Consider the following 16,924-nt stretch of genomic DNA (forward strand, 5'->3'; position numbering starts at 1 on the left):
GATGGTGCGTTGAAGCTTTTGTATTCTTTGCCTTAGCCCGCGTTTCCCTTCATCGTAAGGCTACACTATAATTCTGATCGCGACATATGCCGTTTGGCGTGCCGTGATGGCGTGCGGATGTCTGCTCCCGAGTCCCAAACCATGATAAACAAGTTCCCGATTGAAAGCTTCTCGAACAGCATGAACGATCTCGCGCGAGCTAGTCTGGCCACCCATTCCAATTACAGTAAGCGGAGGTTGGACAGTGCCCTGTAGGTAGAGTTACTGTTGGATTTAGGTAAGATTATGTGGTGTTGACATGCCTGTGAGGGGAAGAAGTGGGTCGCGGCTTTATGCGAGAATGTGTATCGCGAGGGTTTCACAAGATTGGGTTTGGTAGAAACTGCGAAAATACAAGAAAGACACTAAAAATAGACACTTCAACATCAACTATATTTGGATGCTTAATCTATCAGAGAACGGGGAAGTCTCGATACGGTCGCAGGTATTGCAACCATGTCGGTTCTGGACGCAAGGCCTGAGGCAAAAAGAGAATCCACCATAACTCGCGCTGCATACACCGACAACGCCAACCTGACTATGCCGCTCGACTCAGAAATTCGAGTTCCGGAACGCCAACATACATATATCGTACCTGCTACGCATTGCTAGTGACTTTTGTTACCCCGCCTTCAGCAATGGCTCTGAAAAGCGGCCCCATGTAGTTCCTCAGTGTCAAATTGTGCGCCATTACGAATCCAAGCTGTTCCTTCACAGGTGTGAAGACTCTGGGAACCCAGCCAGCAGCTCTTGCTTCCTGCTCGTCTTGTTCGTCCCTCAGAATATCTCGATCTCTATTCTCCCTCGCGGCGTCGCTCAGCCTTGGCTTCTTCCCGCCAGTGGTTCGTCGGTGATCTGGACTCGATTCGCTGAACGTGCGTTTGTGCGCAGGCGAATCGGGAATCTCGTGTACAGACGAGGGCGGTGGGAGCTTTCCAAGTTGGCGTGCAAGGTTTCGAAGGACTAAAATGGATGACAGTGGGAGACCTGCAGCATCACTCGTCTCATCGGTCACTGTGTTGTAATACCTAAAATTGGGTGCGGGCGTTTGAGCGGGCATCTGAGCTGTCGGAACAGGCCGGTCGCTATGTCCGAATTTGTCGTTATGCCTTGCCCCCATGCCTAAGCTGCCTAGGCCCACAGGCTGGCTGAACTGCGGCTGAAAGTTCTCATGGCGGACTTGTGCGGACGTTGTGAGCGGTGCTGAGTTTGATGGCGTACGGTTATGCTTGGCATGGATGGCGTGTAAGAGGCCAGTATCAGGGAGATGCGTCTTGATATGCTGGCCCGCGTCATAAGCGGACTCTGTGCCGTCAGGGTTGAAATGTGTGCATCCACCCCAATGGCAGAAGTATTTGGTTGTTTTGGAAGTGCTGATCGCATCACCGTTCTCCATGTTGATGTCCGGCTTTTGCTCTAACAGCCACTTTCCGGACTCGTCGCGCGGTACTTTGAAATGCGAAGACACTACATGCTCCCACATGGCTTTGACTCCAGATGTGAACTCACCGCATTCGATCTTCGCTGTCGAATGCTTGCTGTCTGAGACGCCATTCAGTAGGCTTGGCGGATGCCAGCAGCAGCGCAGATAGGGTTTCTTGGTTGCAGGGTCCACCGGAACCGAGCGAGGGCGAATGCCCTTGATCGTGTACTTTGGTGGACTGGTTGTTGTGATCACTTGCGCTTGAGCACCCACAAAGGTTGTGGACACATTCGTAATGAAGTCCTTCGCCGGCATGAGCTGTTTGTAAGATGGGTTGTTCGGCATCATCTCTGAGAAGGCTGCGTTGTACGCAGTCCACAGCTGTATCTGGGTGATCTCGCCTGTGGAGTCTTCCTCGTAGCACGTTCGTAGCCACTGCGAACTGCGTTCGGGCTCATCAAGAGCGACCAGCTGTTCTATTATGGCAGAAGATAGCTTGGGTGCATCATCCGCATGCGATAAAGATTTTGAAGCCTTTGGGGTATTCCGGCGCTCTTCAAAAGCTTGAGCGCCAAATTGAAGCAGTCGAACCAGTTGGCTCACGAGGACTTCGACGTCTATCTCATCGACCAGTATCTGGACGTTATCGGCGAAGCCAGTGAAAATGTAAAGGAAATCCAGGCAAGCAATCCGAAGCTCCTCATCTTCGACTAGTAGCCAGTCACAGATGGACTTGAGGATTTTTGTGGGGGCACCAGTGAGCTTGTTGGTAGCCTCGAGGTTCATCGCGATCCGGCCTAGCGCTCTTAATGATGTTATGATCTTTCCACGATCATCACAATCAACTTGAGCAAGTAATGATTGGTACAAGGGACTCTGGGCTTCCAGATCCCAAAATTTTGTTGTTTGCTCCGCGATCTCCAGCGCATAATGCTGCAATTCGTTCGCTGTGGGATGGTTTGGCAGATTAAGCAGGATCACAAGCAAATCTTTCGTCAATGGTATCGTTGAAACAAGGAAGGCGTTTTCCTGGAGCATAACCATATTTCGTAAGATGAGAGCTGCTTCGTTGATCATATTGAGAGACTTCGCCTCTTCATCCGGCAATAGATCGTCTCGCCTGTCCAAGGTCCGCAGCGATTGTATCCGTCGCAAGAGATCCTTGGTCCCGCTAAGGCCGTCCAAGACGCTTGGGTTGTCAAGATCTTCCTCAACATACGATATCTCCCATTGGACGTCGTAGTACAAAGACGCAGCTTGTATAATCTTTTCAATGAGTGCCTCAGCCAAACCAGGGAATTGGTCAAAGCGATACTTGTCACCACGTTCGTGCGAAATTTTGACCAGATGGTGCAAAGCGTAAGCCTCCTCTTCAGGCTCCTTTGACTGTAGCGCATGCAGGGCCCTAATATATATGTTTGGGCCAGGAAACCCCGTACCAGGGAGCATCATGCCCTTAAGCGGCACGGGCCTGTTCTTCCTGTTGACGATGTACTTTCTCTTCAGTTGATTAAAGTATTCAGGATTGTTCGACGGTGTGTTCACGGGTTTCATATTCGAAGGGACATTCGTCCGCGGCTCGTAGTTGGCGATAGTCATGGCAGCTCCGCTGCTCCCGTAGACGCCATTGGGCTGAGGCGAGTTGATATTGCCAGTGGATTGGCGGGTCTCTCGTCGCGAGACCTCTGGTTGGAAGAGGACACGCTGCGGCGGAGCATGGCGAAGAGCTAGCGCACAGTTAGTGAAGGACATTGAACTTGACAAAGGTCACGTACAGCGTCGCCCCTGGCTACCTGGATCGTCCACGTCCATCTTGTTTTCGCGCGGGGTCTTCGTTTCACCGTCGCCTTCCGAATCTTCCGACTCGTCGTCGCCGCGCAATCGTTCTGTTTCCCTGCTAAGAGGACGGAAGTAGTTCTCAGTGGTACGGGTCAACAGATCGCCGCCTTTTGCAGACACGTCCTCTAGAATCTCTTTGGGCGGCGGGTCGCGCTTGTGAATAGTCGATATCTCGTAGGCACTGTAGAATATGTCAGGCGCTTGCGCGCAGTAGTAGGTGAAGTGTAGCGTACGCGAGATTCTTGTAGTAAGCTGTCTTGATTAGGAACGCTTGTGTGGTTAGGTTCGCGCTGCCAGGGAGGAACTCGCCCGCCAGGCGTCGCCAGGCAAGCTTATTGCCCTTGGTATCCGAAACCTTGTCGTAGCCACCCTCGTCGTTGACGCGCTTGTACAGGCGCAACAGGTCGATATGGCGACTGCCGATCTTGGGTTCGCGGTCGAGGATGGTCCTACGCGATCAGATCAGCACGGCTGCGCTCTGGAACGATGCGCAAACGGGGCACGAACCCTCTTTTCTCGTGGTATACTGCTAATTTGTCCAGGAACTCTTCATATTCAGTGGTGCGCTCAACGGATTCTTCGCGCGGCTGTTTGTCCTTGGGCGCCATGTAGGGTACGCCTTCCTAGGGGCTTGCACCTTGCACTCGCTGAGGCATTAACGTGTCGCGATAGGGGCTGTAAGCGCAATTGCTCGTGCGGGAAGCTCGCGGGTGATTGCGCGCGGCGCGTTCGCGATGGTGATGAACATCAGAATGCGAGCTCCAAAGTTCCCACCGCGCCTAGCCTGGGTGTGCACGGGCCATAATTCACGTGACTAGCTCCTTCCTACTGTGAATTGTGCATTGCTTCCTTTTCTCGCAACGACCTTCGCTCACCTCACTCTCACACATCCGAGATGAGATAGGACTCTCAGAAGAGTGGCATCATTTGATCGCATACTAACCCGACGACTTACCTCCAATATGCTCACCTTCAATTTAGCAGCTCTACACACTCAGGATGCATTGGCGGGAGCGCCCCCGCCATCAGGAGGCTGGTCGAAGCTGACGAATGCGCTCGTGGTCGTGTTTGATACATTTCGCTCCCGTGGGGAGCCTTCCGTGATTATGAAGATCTTGCAAGCATCGCAAGTGTTGGTAAGCAATGTCGGAAACAGAGTGTCTCCGGCATATTGCAACCTACCTATGCTAATTGAGCGGACCAGTATGATGTACCGTTTCAGGACTTGATCGAACGCGGAAGGCCCGTCGTGGAGAAGCTGCATCGCCAAGGTATCGATGTGTCGAACGAGGCGGCCCAACTACCCATCTCTGGCATGGCCAGCACCCCGTCTCTAGCGTTCAGATACAACTTGCCGGAAGCCAACAAGGTGACATTGACGCATGCAATGGCTAGGAGCTTATCTGACCAGATGATTCAGGTTTGCCGCATTCAGCTCAGGTTCGCATCGTCGGAGGACTTCGATGTTGCCTATGACCATGTTCGTGAACTGGGTTTATGGTTCACCCCAACACAGAAGTCACGGTCCGCAGTGCCTCCTACCTCAACGCAGCGCAGTGGTCCAGCTTGCCCACCTTCTCAATTATCGGAGGTTAGTGAACGACCTGGTACCGCTGTGCCATATTCTTCGGCACCGAGTCAGAACCTGAAAGATGTAGGACTACGCCCGTCGACTGCTTCATTCTTCGACCCTAGCTCCACAGCAAGCTCTCGACGACCTGATTCAGCTGCATCCTTGTCGACTCATGAGCCGAGTAGCCGCCTCCCACTTTCAATTCGCCCAGATACTGCAAATTCCATCCTTTCGAGCGACCTCCCCCCTCGCCGTGAGCTTCCTTTCGAGCGACTAGATACGGCAGACTCAACCGGCACCAGGCCTGGAAGCCGACCACTCAGCGCAATGATGGGACCACCTGGGATGCCTGCATCGAAGTTTGCAGGTATCAAGAGGCCGAATTCGAAAACAGGGAGCAGCCACGGTGCGGAGCTTGCTCCTCTGCGGAAGCCGACATACATCAGCAAAACCCTCACGGGCCAAGCGGCTGGGCTACGGGCTGAAGCGGGCTCTAAATTGAATGCTAGAGACACAATGCGTCCGCAGTCTGCAATTACTCAGAACACGTACACTGCTATGCAGCACATGATGAGCTCCGCTCCGGTCCTGATACCGACCACCCCAAGACCAGCAAGCAGCTACAACACTGCAACTACGCATCTACTCAATGCCGTCACCAATAGCCATAGTCAGGCTGAGACGTCTGTCGCCCTTGCCACGCCTCCTGGATCTGACATAAACATGCTTGGCTCGAGCCCTCCGCAGACTAAGGGTAATAATGAGCAGCACGCAGAAGAGCTCGCGACGTATGCACAACAGTCGAACGACGCCCGCCTGAGTGAGCTCAACAACTTCATCTTCCAGCACCTACAGGACGATAATTTTCTTACACTGGTTGACGATATGCAGATGACCTGGGCGCGGATTGGGACAGGGCTCGAGTAGCATGGCAGACCACCACCTTCGAAATTAATATTTGTTGCGAAGACAGCATATCTCTACGACGTCATGATTTCCAGCAATCACGCTCCTGCTTCCTTCTTTTCATGTGTCCTTATTAGCGGGCAGATCTCGCATTAGCGTACACTATATGGCGAAGTGAAACGCGCTCTGAGAATATCTGTCATTTGAGTGGCAATGCAAGGCCACATCAATGACCATGTTTGAGACGATGAAGACATTGATTTTAGCATCAGCATTCATGTACGATAGAACACATATCAGATATCACACTTACAAATAGTAGTTATAGTGAACAGACCACGAAAATTTTCACCACGATTCATCTAATTTGTCATAGGATTTACCGTATATGAGACTACAATTCCTCGTCGTCATCATCAACCCACTCCCCAGGCGGCGGCGCCGGAATACTAAACTCCTCCAAACTCCCCTGCCCCCACTGAGTCTCACCCACGTCCTTCCCAGGCACCGGACTACTCCATCCCTCCATCGTCACCCTAGCCGGACTCGGAAAGCTGCTCGGGATGAATAGAGGTGGCGGCTTGCTCGCCTCCGGACTACTCATCACCATTTGCCTTAGCGACGTTGGCGTCGTGGTTGCACTCCTGTTCCGCCTCTGCGTTTTGGGTGTTGCAGTCGCACTCTTAACCCGCCTCTGACTCTTCGGCGTCTTCATCGCACTCCTCGTGAACATAGGCTCTTTCTTGACCCTTGGCTTCCTTGGCGTGACTTTTGGCGATATCTGCGTAGGGTCCACGGTCGTAGCCTGGCTTATGTGATTCGCCTGCGTCTGCGGCTGCAGCTGGGTAGGTTGGTGTGAGTGGAAGGCGTGCGGTGTAGCTTGGTAGCTGTAATTTGAGTCATGGGCTACGTGCATGCTTGAGGGAAAGGGACCGGGGCGGCGGTATTGCGAATAGGTCTGGTATTCGGATTGGAGCTGCTGTTCTGCTTGGCTGGAGTGGGAGGGCGAGTGGTGGAGGCGGGTTGGGGGTGAGCGACGGACCTGGATGGCGGACTGACAAGGTGCGATGGGAGTTGCGGCTGGCACATCTAGGTCTTCGGATGGTTCGTCGTCGTTGAACAGGGGGATCGTGGGTTGGGTTCTGAAATCCTCGACTAGTGATAATCTGGGCTGCTTTGTTGGTGTCGAAGGTTGCTGGACGGTGGTGGTGGTGGTGGTGGTGGTGGCGGGTTCTTCTACCTCTTCTGGAGTCTCGTCGTCAGCGAACATTGGAGTGGGTGGCTGTGCCCTGAAATCCTCGACTGGTGGCGATGACGGAAGCTGCTGAACAGTGGGCAGCCTAGTAAGGGTGTTGGTAACAGCACTAGTATCATCGTTCGCGATTAAGGTATCCCGAGGCTTCGGAGAGGAGAAAGGGAGGGGAGGTAGCTCCGCGACATCTGAAGATCGATCATCGGTGCTGATAGATGCTGTGCGAGGCTCAGACTGCTGACCAAGTTCCTGCGATTCCTCGGCGTCGTGGCGGGCTATAGGGTCCCCCAATTCTTCAGACCCATCTCTAGCTGTCCACTCGGCGTCTTCCTCTGCGTTTGCACATGCTCGGTCGATTTCGAGAAGTATAGCTTGTGTCTCTGCTCCAACGCTGACTCCACCAATAATGGGGTCATCAGCGTTGCGTAGAAGCGCTTGCGTCTTTTCGCCGACACCATAATCAGCATCAGACTGCCCATCACTATCGTCAAGGTCTCCAAGCTCATCTTCCGAGTCTGGTATCGTGCTTGCAAAGTTCTTCAGTGCAGGGGGTGGTATGTGCTCTTGCGGGCCTACTTGAAAAGTGACTTGCTTGCGCTTTGAAGGCGACTCTGCTCTTTGCTTGGAAGATGTCTCCGCTGTCTTGGGTGCATTCGCAGAACGCAGCCTCAACGGTTTGCGACCAGATCTTTGCGGGGTAATCTGAGTGGAAAGCAGTGTTTCAGGTGGTGACTGTGAGGATGGTATTTCAAATACGCCGCGTTTCTCAGGCGTAGATAGAAGCCCAAATCGAGTTTTAGGCGATGTCTTGGTCGGAGGTTTCCCAGCTGGAGTTCCTCGGCGGCGAGTCGAGGATCGTAGTGGTGTGCGTCTCGTTCTCCTAGAAGGTGACTCGATGAATTGGGTGGGATGGTATTCATCTTCACCGCTGTCGTTATTGTCAACTGCAGGTTGGTGTGGTCCCTCGGCCGTTGGTAGAATCTCCTCTTCGACATTTTCGGCCGGCGCGTGTTGCATAGGAGTAGTGTCTTCATCATTCCCAAAGATGAAGCTGTGGTGAGCAGCGTCTATCTCTTCATCAGTCTCACTTGCTCCAATGTCCTCATCAGAGCCCAACACTAGTGGAGTCATATTATGAACCATCTGTGTTAGAGTCCGCTGCTTCGCATCCTTTTTCGCATTTTTGTTACTACCATTGCCCCAGCTTGTCCGTGGAGTACGTTTTACTGGCTTAAACTCTGGTTCCATTGAGCCTGGTAGCGGTGGTCGCCCATCCACAATCTGTGTCATTGTAGACTGCCTGCGGAGACTCGGCTTAGGCACCTCTTCCTGCTCGATATTATCGCTAAGCCCCACATCCTCGTCTTCAGTATCATTTGTCACCGGGGCAGCAGCTCGTCTACGCCTTATAGATCGCTGCGGCGTATCGAGCGGCGCATCTTGCCTCCTCCGCTTCAATTTCGGTCGCACCGGCTCTTCGCCCTCCTCTTCCTTGACCGGCTCGCGCATAACATCACTATTCCGCTTCCTGCCCCTCCTCCTGATCCGTGATTCCTGCTCCTGCACCTCCACATCCTCAACACTCTCCCCACCCTCATCATCCGAGTCTTGCACCGTACCCCGCCTTCGCATCATCTCGGGCAAGAACTTCATCTGCTTCTTGCCACTGTCATCGTGCGGATCCGGGCGGCGCACAGTCTTCCGCCGGTGCGGGAAGTATTGTTGGTGTGGTGCTGCTTTTTTCGAGTAGTAGGCTTTGCAATTGGAGGTCTTGTTGCCGGAGCGCGTGTTTGGCATTATGGTTGAATCGAACGTAGCCGTAGCCGTAGTCTACGAAGTTGAGAGTGGATGCGCGTCGCGTAATGGACGCGTCGGGTTTTGGGGCTAGTGCGTCATCACGATGACCACTTTGGGACTCGATTAGGCAACAAAACGTTTCAGAGCACATACCACATGTGCAGCGATTGAATATATAACTTGATTTTAAGAAAGATCACATGCTCGTATTCGCAATCATGTATACAGTTCTCTGGGCCGCAATTCGAACTAAACTCCAAAGACGTGTAAAAGCACTATGCTTTAGTAGAAAGTAACTTGGTATTTAAATTGGAAAATCGTAAATGTACATCTCGTGACAACTATATACCCAAGTTTGGAATCACGTAGCGTCCATCAACCAATCCGGCTCAGCATCTTCATCCTCCGGATCTTCCAGCGGTAATGATCCCACATCTGACGGCGAAGACGACGGCAATACCGGATCTGCGAGCTTCACCACAGTTCCAGTCTCGTCAACGACAGACTGTGTGCCACTCGCCTCAATCACAGTCAGCTCAGGCCTTTCCGGCTCTGTGTGTACATCTGGCTCAACTGGCTGTGGCTCGACTTGTCGAGAAGGGAGCTCCACCTCAGGTCTTTCGACGTGTACATCAGGCAAGAAGCCCCCATCCAAATTAACGGGATCGTCTGGTTCAAAGACCCCAACTCCGTGATCTGCGTTGCGCGTCGATTTGTGTCCTCTCGGTGGGGGTGATTCGCGCAGGAATCCACCGCTGTCATCGTCCTCATCCTCTAGCACCAGGTAGCTGCTCTGCCGTCTAGGTAGAAGCTGCTGCTGTGAAAGGATAACACTGCCGAAGTTCTCCGACTCCTCCCTTTGAAGCCCTCGGTTGCTGTTTTCGGCACCGTCTGGAACGAAGCCACCACTCGTGTCTTCGTCATCCTCGCGATCAAAACCACCATCAAAGCCACCAGCGTATTCCTTAGGCTGAGGTGAAGGCTCGTAGTTTCGTGCAGGAGGGTCCATAGAGTTACCTTCGTCCGGAAAGAAGCCGCCAGCAAATGCCTCTTCCTGCAGTTGTCTGTCTTGCTGCTGTACTACGTCATTGATGTCGACATTCGGATTTTCTCCGCCATAATCGCGGTTTATTCTCTGTACAATCTTGAGGCCAAGGAAGAAGCGCCTCCACAGACGCAAGGCTTCGGCTGTTCGGTTCTGCTCTTCGGCTAACTTAACGGAGTACTCCATGCCATCAATGGCTGCTTCGACTGCTTCTGCATACTCCTGAGCAACCACTATACCCTGTACGACAGCTGTACCATGACGCCCTTTGAATTTGAATCCAGTAACTGCTTCAGCGTAGTCTACGCCAACAATGCGAGCAGCTTTCGAAGCCAATTTATGGCGAATATGTCGACCACCAGGAGGACACATGGAGGGCACATAGAGGTCCAGGTTGCCATACGCATTCCTGGGAACGCGTCCACGAACCACAGGAGGCGGGATATAAAGCGTTGTCTGATACTCTGCATAGAGTCCAACGCCGATCTCGTCTTCATGGTCTTGCATGTCCATATCTGGTCCAATCGATAGACGTCTGCCTTTCTTCGGCTTCGCATGCTTCAACGGTTGTTCACCGTCTTGCACATCTCTTCCCAGGCGGTACCATTTGTCGGCGCTTCGTACAAGATGGACGTCCTTGCGACGGTAGATTGGCTCCATTTTCGGATGAAAAGATGAGCCCACGTTGACTTTGCCAGCTTGATTGAGCGGGTAGATCACCTCATTATGCCGCAGATGTCGCTCAAGCACATACACTGGATGATCCTTGAAGTCTTGCACGTTCTTGGGGATACCTTCACCAGCTACTTTCCGAGCAAGTGCCGCATCTTCAACTTGATCTCGATCCAGATCATGCTTACGCTTCCAGAAGCTAATTACTTGACCCCACCAGCTTTCGCCACGAGGAGTATTTTCTACCCTGAACTTTCGTGTTTTTGCATTGTACGCTTTGGCATATCGCCTCGTCACGTCTTTGGCAGTGTAATCATCTTCAAACGCGATGGCATAGGTCAAGGTGTTCTGCGCTGAATTTAGTGGAGGCTCTAGTTTTTCAGGCTGATTGATCGTGAACGTTGACAGAGGATCAACGGGAACCCATTTCTGATGTATGCTGTTGAAGACCTCTACCCAGTAGACAGGGTATGCCGTGTGGTACTTCTTCCTCTGCTTAGGAGCAACACCGCCGCTGAGTGCAGGATGTCGCTCACCAAGAGCTCTTTCGAGCCGCGACTTCGGTTTGCGCGAAGAAGCTGTGGCCTTTGGCTTTGGTGGACTTGGACTTTGCGTGTTGTACGGGTCCAACGTGATGGTGGTCTTCTTCGTGTCTGGCTTTTGCGGAGTAGAAGGTTGCGCTGCCGAAGCAAAGGGAAGACACTGCAACGAGCAAACGAGCCGAGCTTCAAGTCCAACACCACGTATCAGAGCGCAAAAGAGTTGTGCGCCAACGTCTTGAGACCCTTCGAGTTTCGACGCAGCGGCACGGAAATCTTCGAGGTCCATGGGATCGTCAAGCTCGTCGAAATCAGATGAAGGGCGGATCTCAGCGTCCGTATCCGCCCACCGTGGTTTGCACATGCCCTGTGCGGTCGCCGTGAAGCGCTTCGACCACAACATCTTCAGGTCACCGATACCTGCTAAGAACTGTTTCGACGCTTGAAACTGCGATAAATTAGGGTCCGGTACGAGATTCGCAAGTACCTTAGCAGGCAGAATGTTTCGCACGGTTGCTTGGACGATGCGGTCGTTGCACCAAGCGTTTCGACGGTGAACATGGTACAGTAGACACATGATGTGCCATTTGTGTATGTCCAGCCTTTTCTTCTTGTCCACAGCTGTTATCGCTCTTCTTCGTACCTGTCGCTTGGTCTTGCTTTCTTGATAATCGTCTTGGCCTCCGATAGTTATCGAGATGTCGCCTATGACGGGCTCATCATGAGCATCAGAGTCCACGCCATCTACCAGAGCATCCTCCCATTCCATATCACTGCCGTCCGATTCATCGGAGTCAACGATTGTTTGCCGACTACGAGGCGGACTTTGCACGTCGTTACGCTCATCGCGTGCGCTTGGCGGTGGTGATCTGACTAGAGGTGCAGGGCGCAGAGGTGACAGCTTCTGTGACTGCGCTTGCGATGGGGCTTTAGGCTCTGGTGTGGACGGCTCTCTTTGCGGTGGTACAGCAACGGGCGCGGGTACCGTCCCAACATCATGCCGTGTCTTGCGCTTCTTGAGCGGGCGGGCCTCATCCGCTGCGGCTTCTGCCAGCAATTCTTGATAGACACTAGGGACATCCTCGCCATCCTTCAATGCGCTTGTACGGCGGGTGGACCGTCGTGGTGTGGAAGCGGCTGGTACCTTGTGCAGTCCTCCACGCGCACGCGCCATAATCACCGAGCGGTATCGTGGTTTGACAGGCGAAGCAGGATAGTGAAGGTGGGGCGCTTTTGAGGAGTATAGCGTGGGTCCATGAGTCCTAAGGACTTGAGCATCTCATTTCCATGCCTCAGTTGCCCAGAAACGCCGCGATACGAAGACAAGGTGTGAATGCAGAGGGGGAAAGCGGGCCTGCGCCAGCTATGACGCAAGAGCCACGTGGTCACGTGGTTTGTACTTAGCGCGACGCCCTTCCTTCCCACGGTCCTCTTGGCCGCCCTTTCCGCATCTTATGTTTTCCATGATACCCTCAATCCATATCCGTCAATCAATCTTCGGTCTCTGACTCCCTTCAAGTGCTAGACACAAGTGCCACCTGTCTTATGTTTGACAATACAGCGACACATGTGTTGCGTTACTCACATCACGTCTCGTCTCTGGTTTATCACATTGACCGGACAAAGCAATAGACCATATGCTGGGTTTCACGCGTTATAGCGTTCCACTAACCGCGGATCGCCCCAGTCTTCTTCTGCAGCTTATTGAACATTATAGATTATGGGGTAACTTGAATTACGATGTCGCTGCCGATTCGAGATATGGCTTTCGGTATGTCACCGCTCGGAATGCCCGAAAGTGCGTCGTCCAGTCTTCCGCCCAATCGTTGTCAGTGTGGAAAACTCCTTACATTGCATCCGCAAGGCTTCAGACGGATGTTACTCTAGCACCAGCCTAGGATATAATGTGCATCACACGTAGTCTACAATTTTAAGCTCGTTAGTCCCACGCTGCCTGGAAGCAAAAACATATTGGGAGAACTGACAGGGCAAGGTTATTCAATCAAGAAATCTTCCATTCCATGTTCTTGCATTGACCGATTGTGGGTAGCACAGGGCTCTCGGATTCTCGCGCGGCACGCGTGTGTAGTCGGACACGCTCCTCCCCTAAATGCTTCCTGCCTTCGCTATGGCTAGCGGTTGCTGCTCTTCGGGCAAGTGTAATGGTACCTCTAAACAGGAAAATGGACCGCCTCCGATCGAACAACATCAACAAGCTGCGACAACTTCTCCACACACATCTTTAGATTCGACCATCCTTACAGAAGAATTTGCTAGCGACATGCTCGAGGTACGTACATGCGTCGATAGGTGGTGTAGATTATGGTGACGCGTGAGCTGACTTTTTCGCAGAAAATGAGCTGTTGTGGTTTCTCTCGTCGTTCCAATACTGAGCCGGAAGACGATGAGAGCATCAATGAGGACCAAGCGCAGCCCACGCAATCAAAGCGTCCTGGCGATACCAAGCGCATCATCCTTACCATCGAAGGTCTCAAGTGTGGATGTTGCGGTGACAGCGGGATCTCGCGTGCACTCGATCAAATTCCTGGTGTGGAGAACCACCAAGTCAATGTTGTTCTTGCCAGGGCCGAATTCGATCTAGATGTTCGGACGACGACTGTCGGACTGGTTAGGAGGAAGCTTACCGCGGCCACGGGATACACTTTCAAGCAGTACTTTCAGCCGGATGGGCAGGTCCTTGAATTTGTTGTTGATGATCCAAGCGAAATAATTCAGGTACGTCAGAGTACCACGGGTCATGCACTGCTCGCTCTGAAGAAATACCGAATCGATGTTGAATCGGCGATGGGGATCCAGTCTACTGTTCCGAAAACTGTATCTGCGCGCTTTCACTGACTTCATTCGTTTTCATAGGCAGGAAGACCTTACGGCGTAGACTTTGTAGAACGAAACGGCAAATCAACCTGGACTCCTCGCGTTTTCAGTGGACGCAATAGTGCAGTACCTCCAAACAGTCGAATACCCTCGCCATCGCCATCTCAAAAAGGACCGACTTTTAACGAAGCCGGAGTATCACCAACAATTAAACGAAAGACAGGACTGTTGCAGTCACAGCATACGGTACGTGTTCACTACAACTCAAGAAAAATCGGGGCGCGGGACGTTTTACATTACTACGAGCAATACGCACAGAAGAAAATCTGCCTCGCCCCACCTGCACCGCATCCTAGTCTTGCAGTTGGGTCGAGACAGACACAGCGCGCCTGCTTGATATTCTTAATTGCTGCAGTTTTCTCTATTGCAGTGGTCGTTTTCGCGTGGAGCCCAGTCGACCACGGAAATCTCATCTACGCGCACCTTTCCCTAGTGTTTGCAAGCGTCGTCCAGGCCATCGCAATATGGGAATTCGTCCCTGGTGAGCCGGCCTCCGTATCGTGTGTCTCGAATGCCCCATAGGCTAAGAATTGCGCAGGTGCTTGCCGAACACTGATACACGGTGGGAGATTCGACATGGATTCTCTGATTGCGCTCAGTACTTCTGTGGCCTACGTCTACAGTGTCATCTCATACACAAGGGAGGTCAAAGGAAAGCCTCTCGAGACAGGATCGTTCTTCGAAACATCTACTCTACTGGTTACTCTGATCCTTCTGGGGCGAGTCATCAGCGAATTTGCCCGCTCTAGGGCAACAAAGTCGGTAAGTGTTCTTATTCCAGAAAGTGGGATCAAGTATTGCAGCTTCACGCAGAAGTGCATTCTTGGATGTTGTCAACATGTGGCCTGATGTACCTGTTGTCGGGCTACAACATTGCATAGGAACTTTATTGACCCGCTTCAGGTATCATTCCGTTCCCTCCAAGTGGACGAGGCTCTCCTCATACTGCCATCGTCATCGCCTAGCGACCCGAAAACCTGTCTTATTGACTCTCGGCTACTGCAATACGGTGATCAATTTAAAGTTGTCCCTGAATCCAGAATTGTTACCGACGGCATCGTCATACATGGCGGCTCGGAAGTGGACGAATCAATGATTACGGGAGAAGCTCTACCAGTTGCCAAGGGCCGCGAGTCACCCGTGCATGCGGGAACGGTCAATGGGAGCGGCAATCTTATTGTAGCTCTAAAGAAGCTGCCACACGAAAATTCTGTCAGCAAGATCGCGACTCTGGTTGAGAGCGCGGGGCTCACCAAGCCGAAGGCCCAGGCAATTGCTGACCGCGTTGCTTCGTGGTTTGTGCCAGCAATCATCCTCATAGCGCTTTTGGTGTTCACCATATGGATCCTCGTTGACAAGTGAGTCCTTGTGCCTCCCTAAAAATCATCACAACGAGGGATACGGCCTTGCTCTCGGATGCTGCGCGTGGCTCCAGGATGAGCTCTACAACATTGTGGTCGGCATACTGACCCGTACTTTCATTCTAGATTTCACTATCACCGCAGCACCAGCTCGGCTGCAATTAGAGCCTTCACCTACGCTATAGCTACTTTCGTTGTATCTTGCCCATGCGCGATCGGCCTCGCCGTACCAATGGTGGTACTCATCGCCAGTGGCGTCGCGGCCCGTTCGGGCATCATCTTCAGAGATCCGCAGAAGCTAGAGACTGCTCGTAGTGTTACCGATGTCGTCTTCGACAAGACTGGCACACTGACAGATGGTGTTCTCACCGTAGAGTAGGTCATGCAGGGTACATTGTAAACCTTGAACTGACATTGGTTTGTTATAGGAGAGTAGTCCTTCATGGTGATGCTTCGAACAAAGAGGTGAGAGGCTTACTCTTGGGGCTTCTTGACGGCATCAAGCATCCAGTCTCCGTTGCCGCATGGGCCTGGGCACGCAGTGAGTTAGCTTGGCATTATCTCTTTTGAAAGTACATGGCATACGGAACTCTTGCTTATCAATCTTACTTGTAGACCAAGGTATGCACGATTACGCGCTCCCGGTACTCATGACCCTCATCCAGACATTCCCTGGAGATGGCATACTAGGCAGAACAAGGGACTTCGGAGATGGTATTCACCTTGTACGAGCTGGCAACCCGGCCTGGCTCGGTATCGACCGACTTACAATGCGGCATAACCCTGAGGAACGCGACCATACCATCCTTTGCCTTACTGTCGATGGCGTCCGCAAAGCGGACCTCTTCCTTAGATCGAACATCCGTAGCAGCGCTAAAGCCACCATCGAAAACCTTCATAGGCGCGGTATTCGCGTCCACATGATCACCGGAGACCACGAAGGCGCTGCCGCCGGCGTTGCTGAAGCGCTTTCCATCCCAACCTCCCTAGTCGAAGCTCGGCTCAAGCCTGCAGACAAGAAGGAGTACGTCAACGCCCTCCAAGCTGACGATAAAACCGTCATGTTTGTCGGCGACGGCACCAATGACGCCGTCGCCCTCAAAGCCTCCGCCATCGGCGTGCATCTCAACCGGGGCTCTGACGTGGCCAAATCCGCCGCTGACATCGTGCTCATGAATCCGCACCTGCTGGACGTCTGCGTGCTGCTCGACATCTCACGGGCCGCGTACCGCCGCATTATACTCAACTTCGTGTGGAGCTTTGTGTATAATAGTATGGCGGTGCTGTTGGCGGCGGGCGCCTTTAGGGTGTGGAGGATTGAGCCTAAGTACGCGGGGTTGGGGGAGCTGGTGAGTGTTTTACCAGTCGTTGGTGTGGCGTTTTCCATGAGGTGCCGGGGGTATGGGAGGAAATACAAAGGGAAGGTTGAGTAACTTCGTAAGGGGTTGGAAACGTTCCGCATGGAGAAGGGTCTTCTCGAGGTTTGGGCTTTCTTACGAGGGGATGGGTATGAGCTTGGTGCTAGCGGTATTGTTGATCTTGCTGTTGATAATATACTATTGAAATAGGCATATGTCCTCGAT

At 52.6% G+C, this 16,924-nt stretch overlaps 7 protein-coding genes across 7 annotated transcripts; 4 read left to right on the forward strand and 3 right to left on the reverse strand.

The window, feature by feature from the left end:
• Window positions 1-637: 637 nt before the first annotated feature.
• On the reverse strand, window positions 638-3,909 carry RSC9 (Chromatin structure-remodeling complex protein rsc9; the record flags this gene model as incomplete). The annotated part of the gene is made up of 4 exons (XM_056209108.1): window positions 638-3,189; window positions 3,238-3,482; window positions 3,535-3,750; window positions 3,809-3,909. The coding sequence occupies 4 exons, from the start codon at window positions 3,907-3,909 to the stop codon at window positions 638-640; spliced, it is 3,114 nt and encodes a 1,037-aa protein (XP_056075930.1).
• A 779-nt stretch (window positions 3,910-4,688) lies between these two features.
• Window positions 4,689-5,801, forward strand: N0V89_000285 (uncharacterized protein; the record flags this gene model as incomplete). The annotated part of the gene is made up of 1 exon (XM_056209109.1): window positions 4,689-5,801. One exon carries the CDS (start codon window positions 4,689-4,691, stop codon window positions 5,799-5,801), a length of 1,113 nt encoding a protein of 370 aa, XP_056075931.1.
• A 373-nt stretch (window positions 5,802-6,174) lies between these two features.
• On the reverse strand, window positions 6,175-8,829 carry N0V89_000286 (uncharacterized protein; the record flags this gene model as incomplete). Its single annotated transcript, XM_056209110.1, has 1 exon — window positions 6,175-8,829. One exon carries the CDS (start codon window positions 8,827-8,829, stop codon window positions 6,175-6,177), a length of 2,655 nt encoding a protein of 884 aa, XP_056075932.1.
• Window positions 8,830-9,190: 361 nt separating this feature from the next.
• N0V89_000287 (uncharacterized protein) lies at window positions 9,191-12,259 on the reverse strand (the record flags this gene model as incomplete). Its single annotated transcript, XM_056209111.1, has 1 exon — window positions 9,191-12,259. The coding sequence occupies one exon, from the start codon at window positions 12,257-12,259 to the stop codon at window positions 9,191-9,193; it is 3,069 nt and encodes a 1,022-aa protein (XP_056075933.1).
• Window positions 12,260-13,440: 1,181 nt separating this feature from the next.
• On the forward strand, window positions 13,441-14,502 carry N0V89_000288 (uncharacterized protein; the record flags this gene model as incomplete). Its single annotated transcript, XM_056209112.1, has 2 exons — window positions 13,441-13,920; window positions 13,960-14,502. The coding sequence occupies 2 exons, from the start codon at window positions 13,441-13,443 to the stop codon at window positions 14,500-14,502; spliced, it is 1,023 nt and encodes a 340-aa protein (XP_056075934.1).
• A 54-nt stretch (window positions 14,503-14,556) lies between these two features.
• On the forward strand, window positions 14,557-15,342 carry N0V89_000289 (uncharacterized protein; the record flags this gene model as incomplete). Its single annotated transcript, XM_056209113.1, has 2 exons — window positions 14,557-14,742; window positions 14,884-15,342. 2 exons carry the CDS (start codon window positions 14,557-14,559, stop codon window positions 15,340-15,342), a joined length of 645 nt encoding a protein of 214 aa, XP_056075935.1.
• A 231-nt stretch (window positions 15,343-15,573) lies between these two features.
• N0V89_000290 (uncharacterized protein) lies at window positions 15,574-16,774 on the forward strand (the record flags this gene model as incomplete). The annotated part of the gene is made up of 2 exons (XM_056209114.1): window positions 15,574-15,700; window positions 15,957-16,774. 2 exons carry the CDS (start codon window positions 15,574-15,576, stop codon window positions 16,772-16,774), a joined length of 945 nt encoding a protein of 314 aa, XP_056075936.1.
• Between the last annotated feature and the right edge of the window lie 150 nt (window positions 16,775-16,924).

This window comes from Didymosphaeria variabile (genome assembly GCF_027946475.1).
Source record: "Didymosphaeria variabile strain IMI 356815 chromosome Unknown scaffold_1, whole genome shotgun sequence".
Taxonomy (NCBI): domain Eukaryota; kingdom Fungi; phylum Ascomycota; class Dothideomycetes; order Pleosporales; family Didymosphaeriaceae; genus Didymosphaeria; species Didymosphaeria variabile.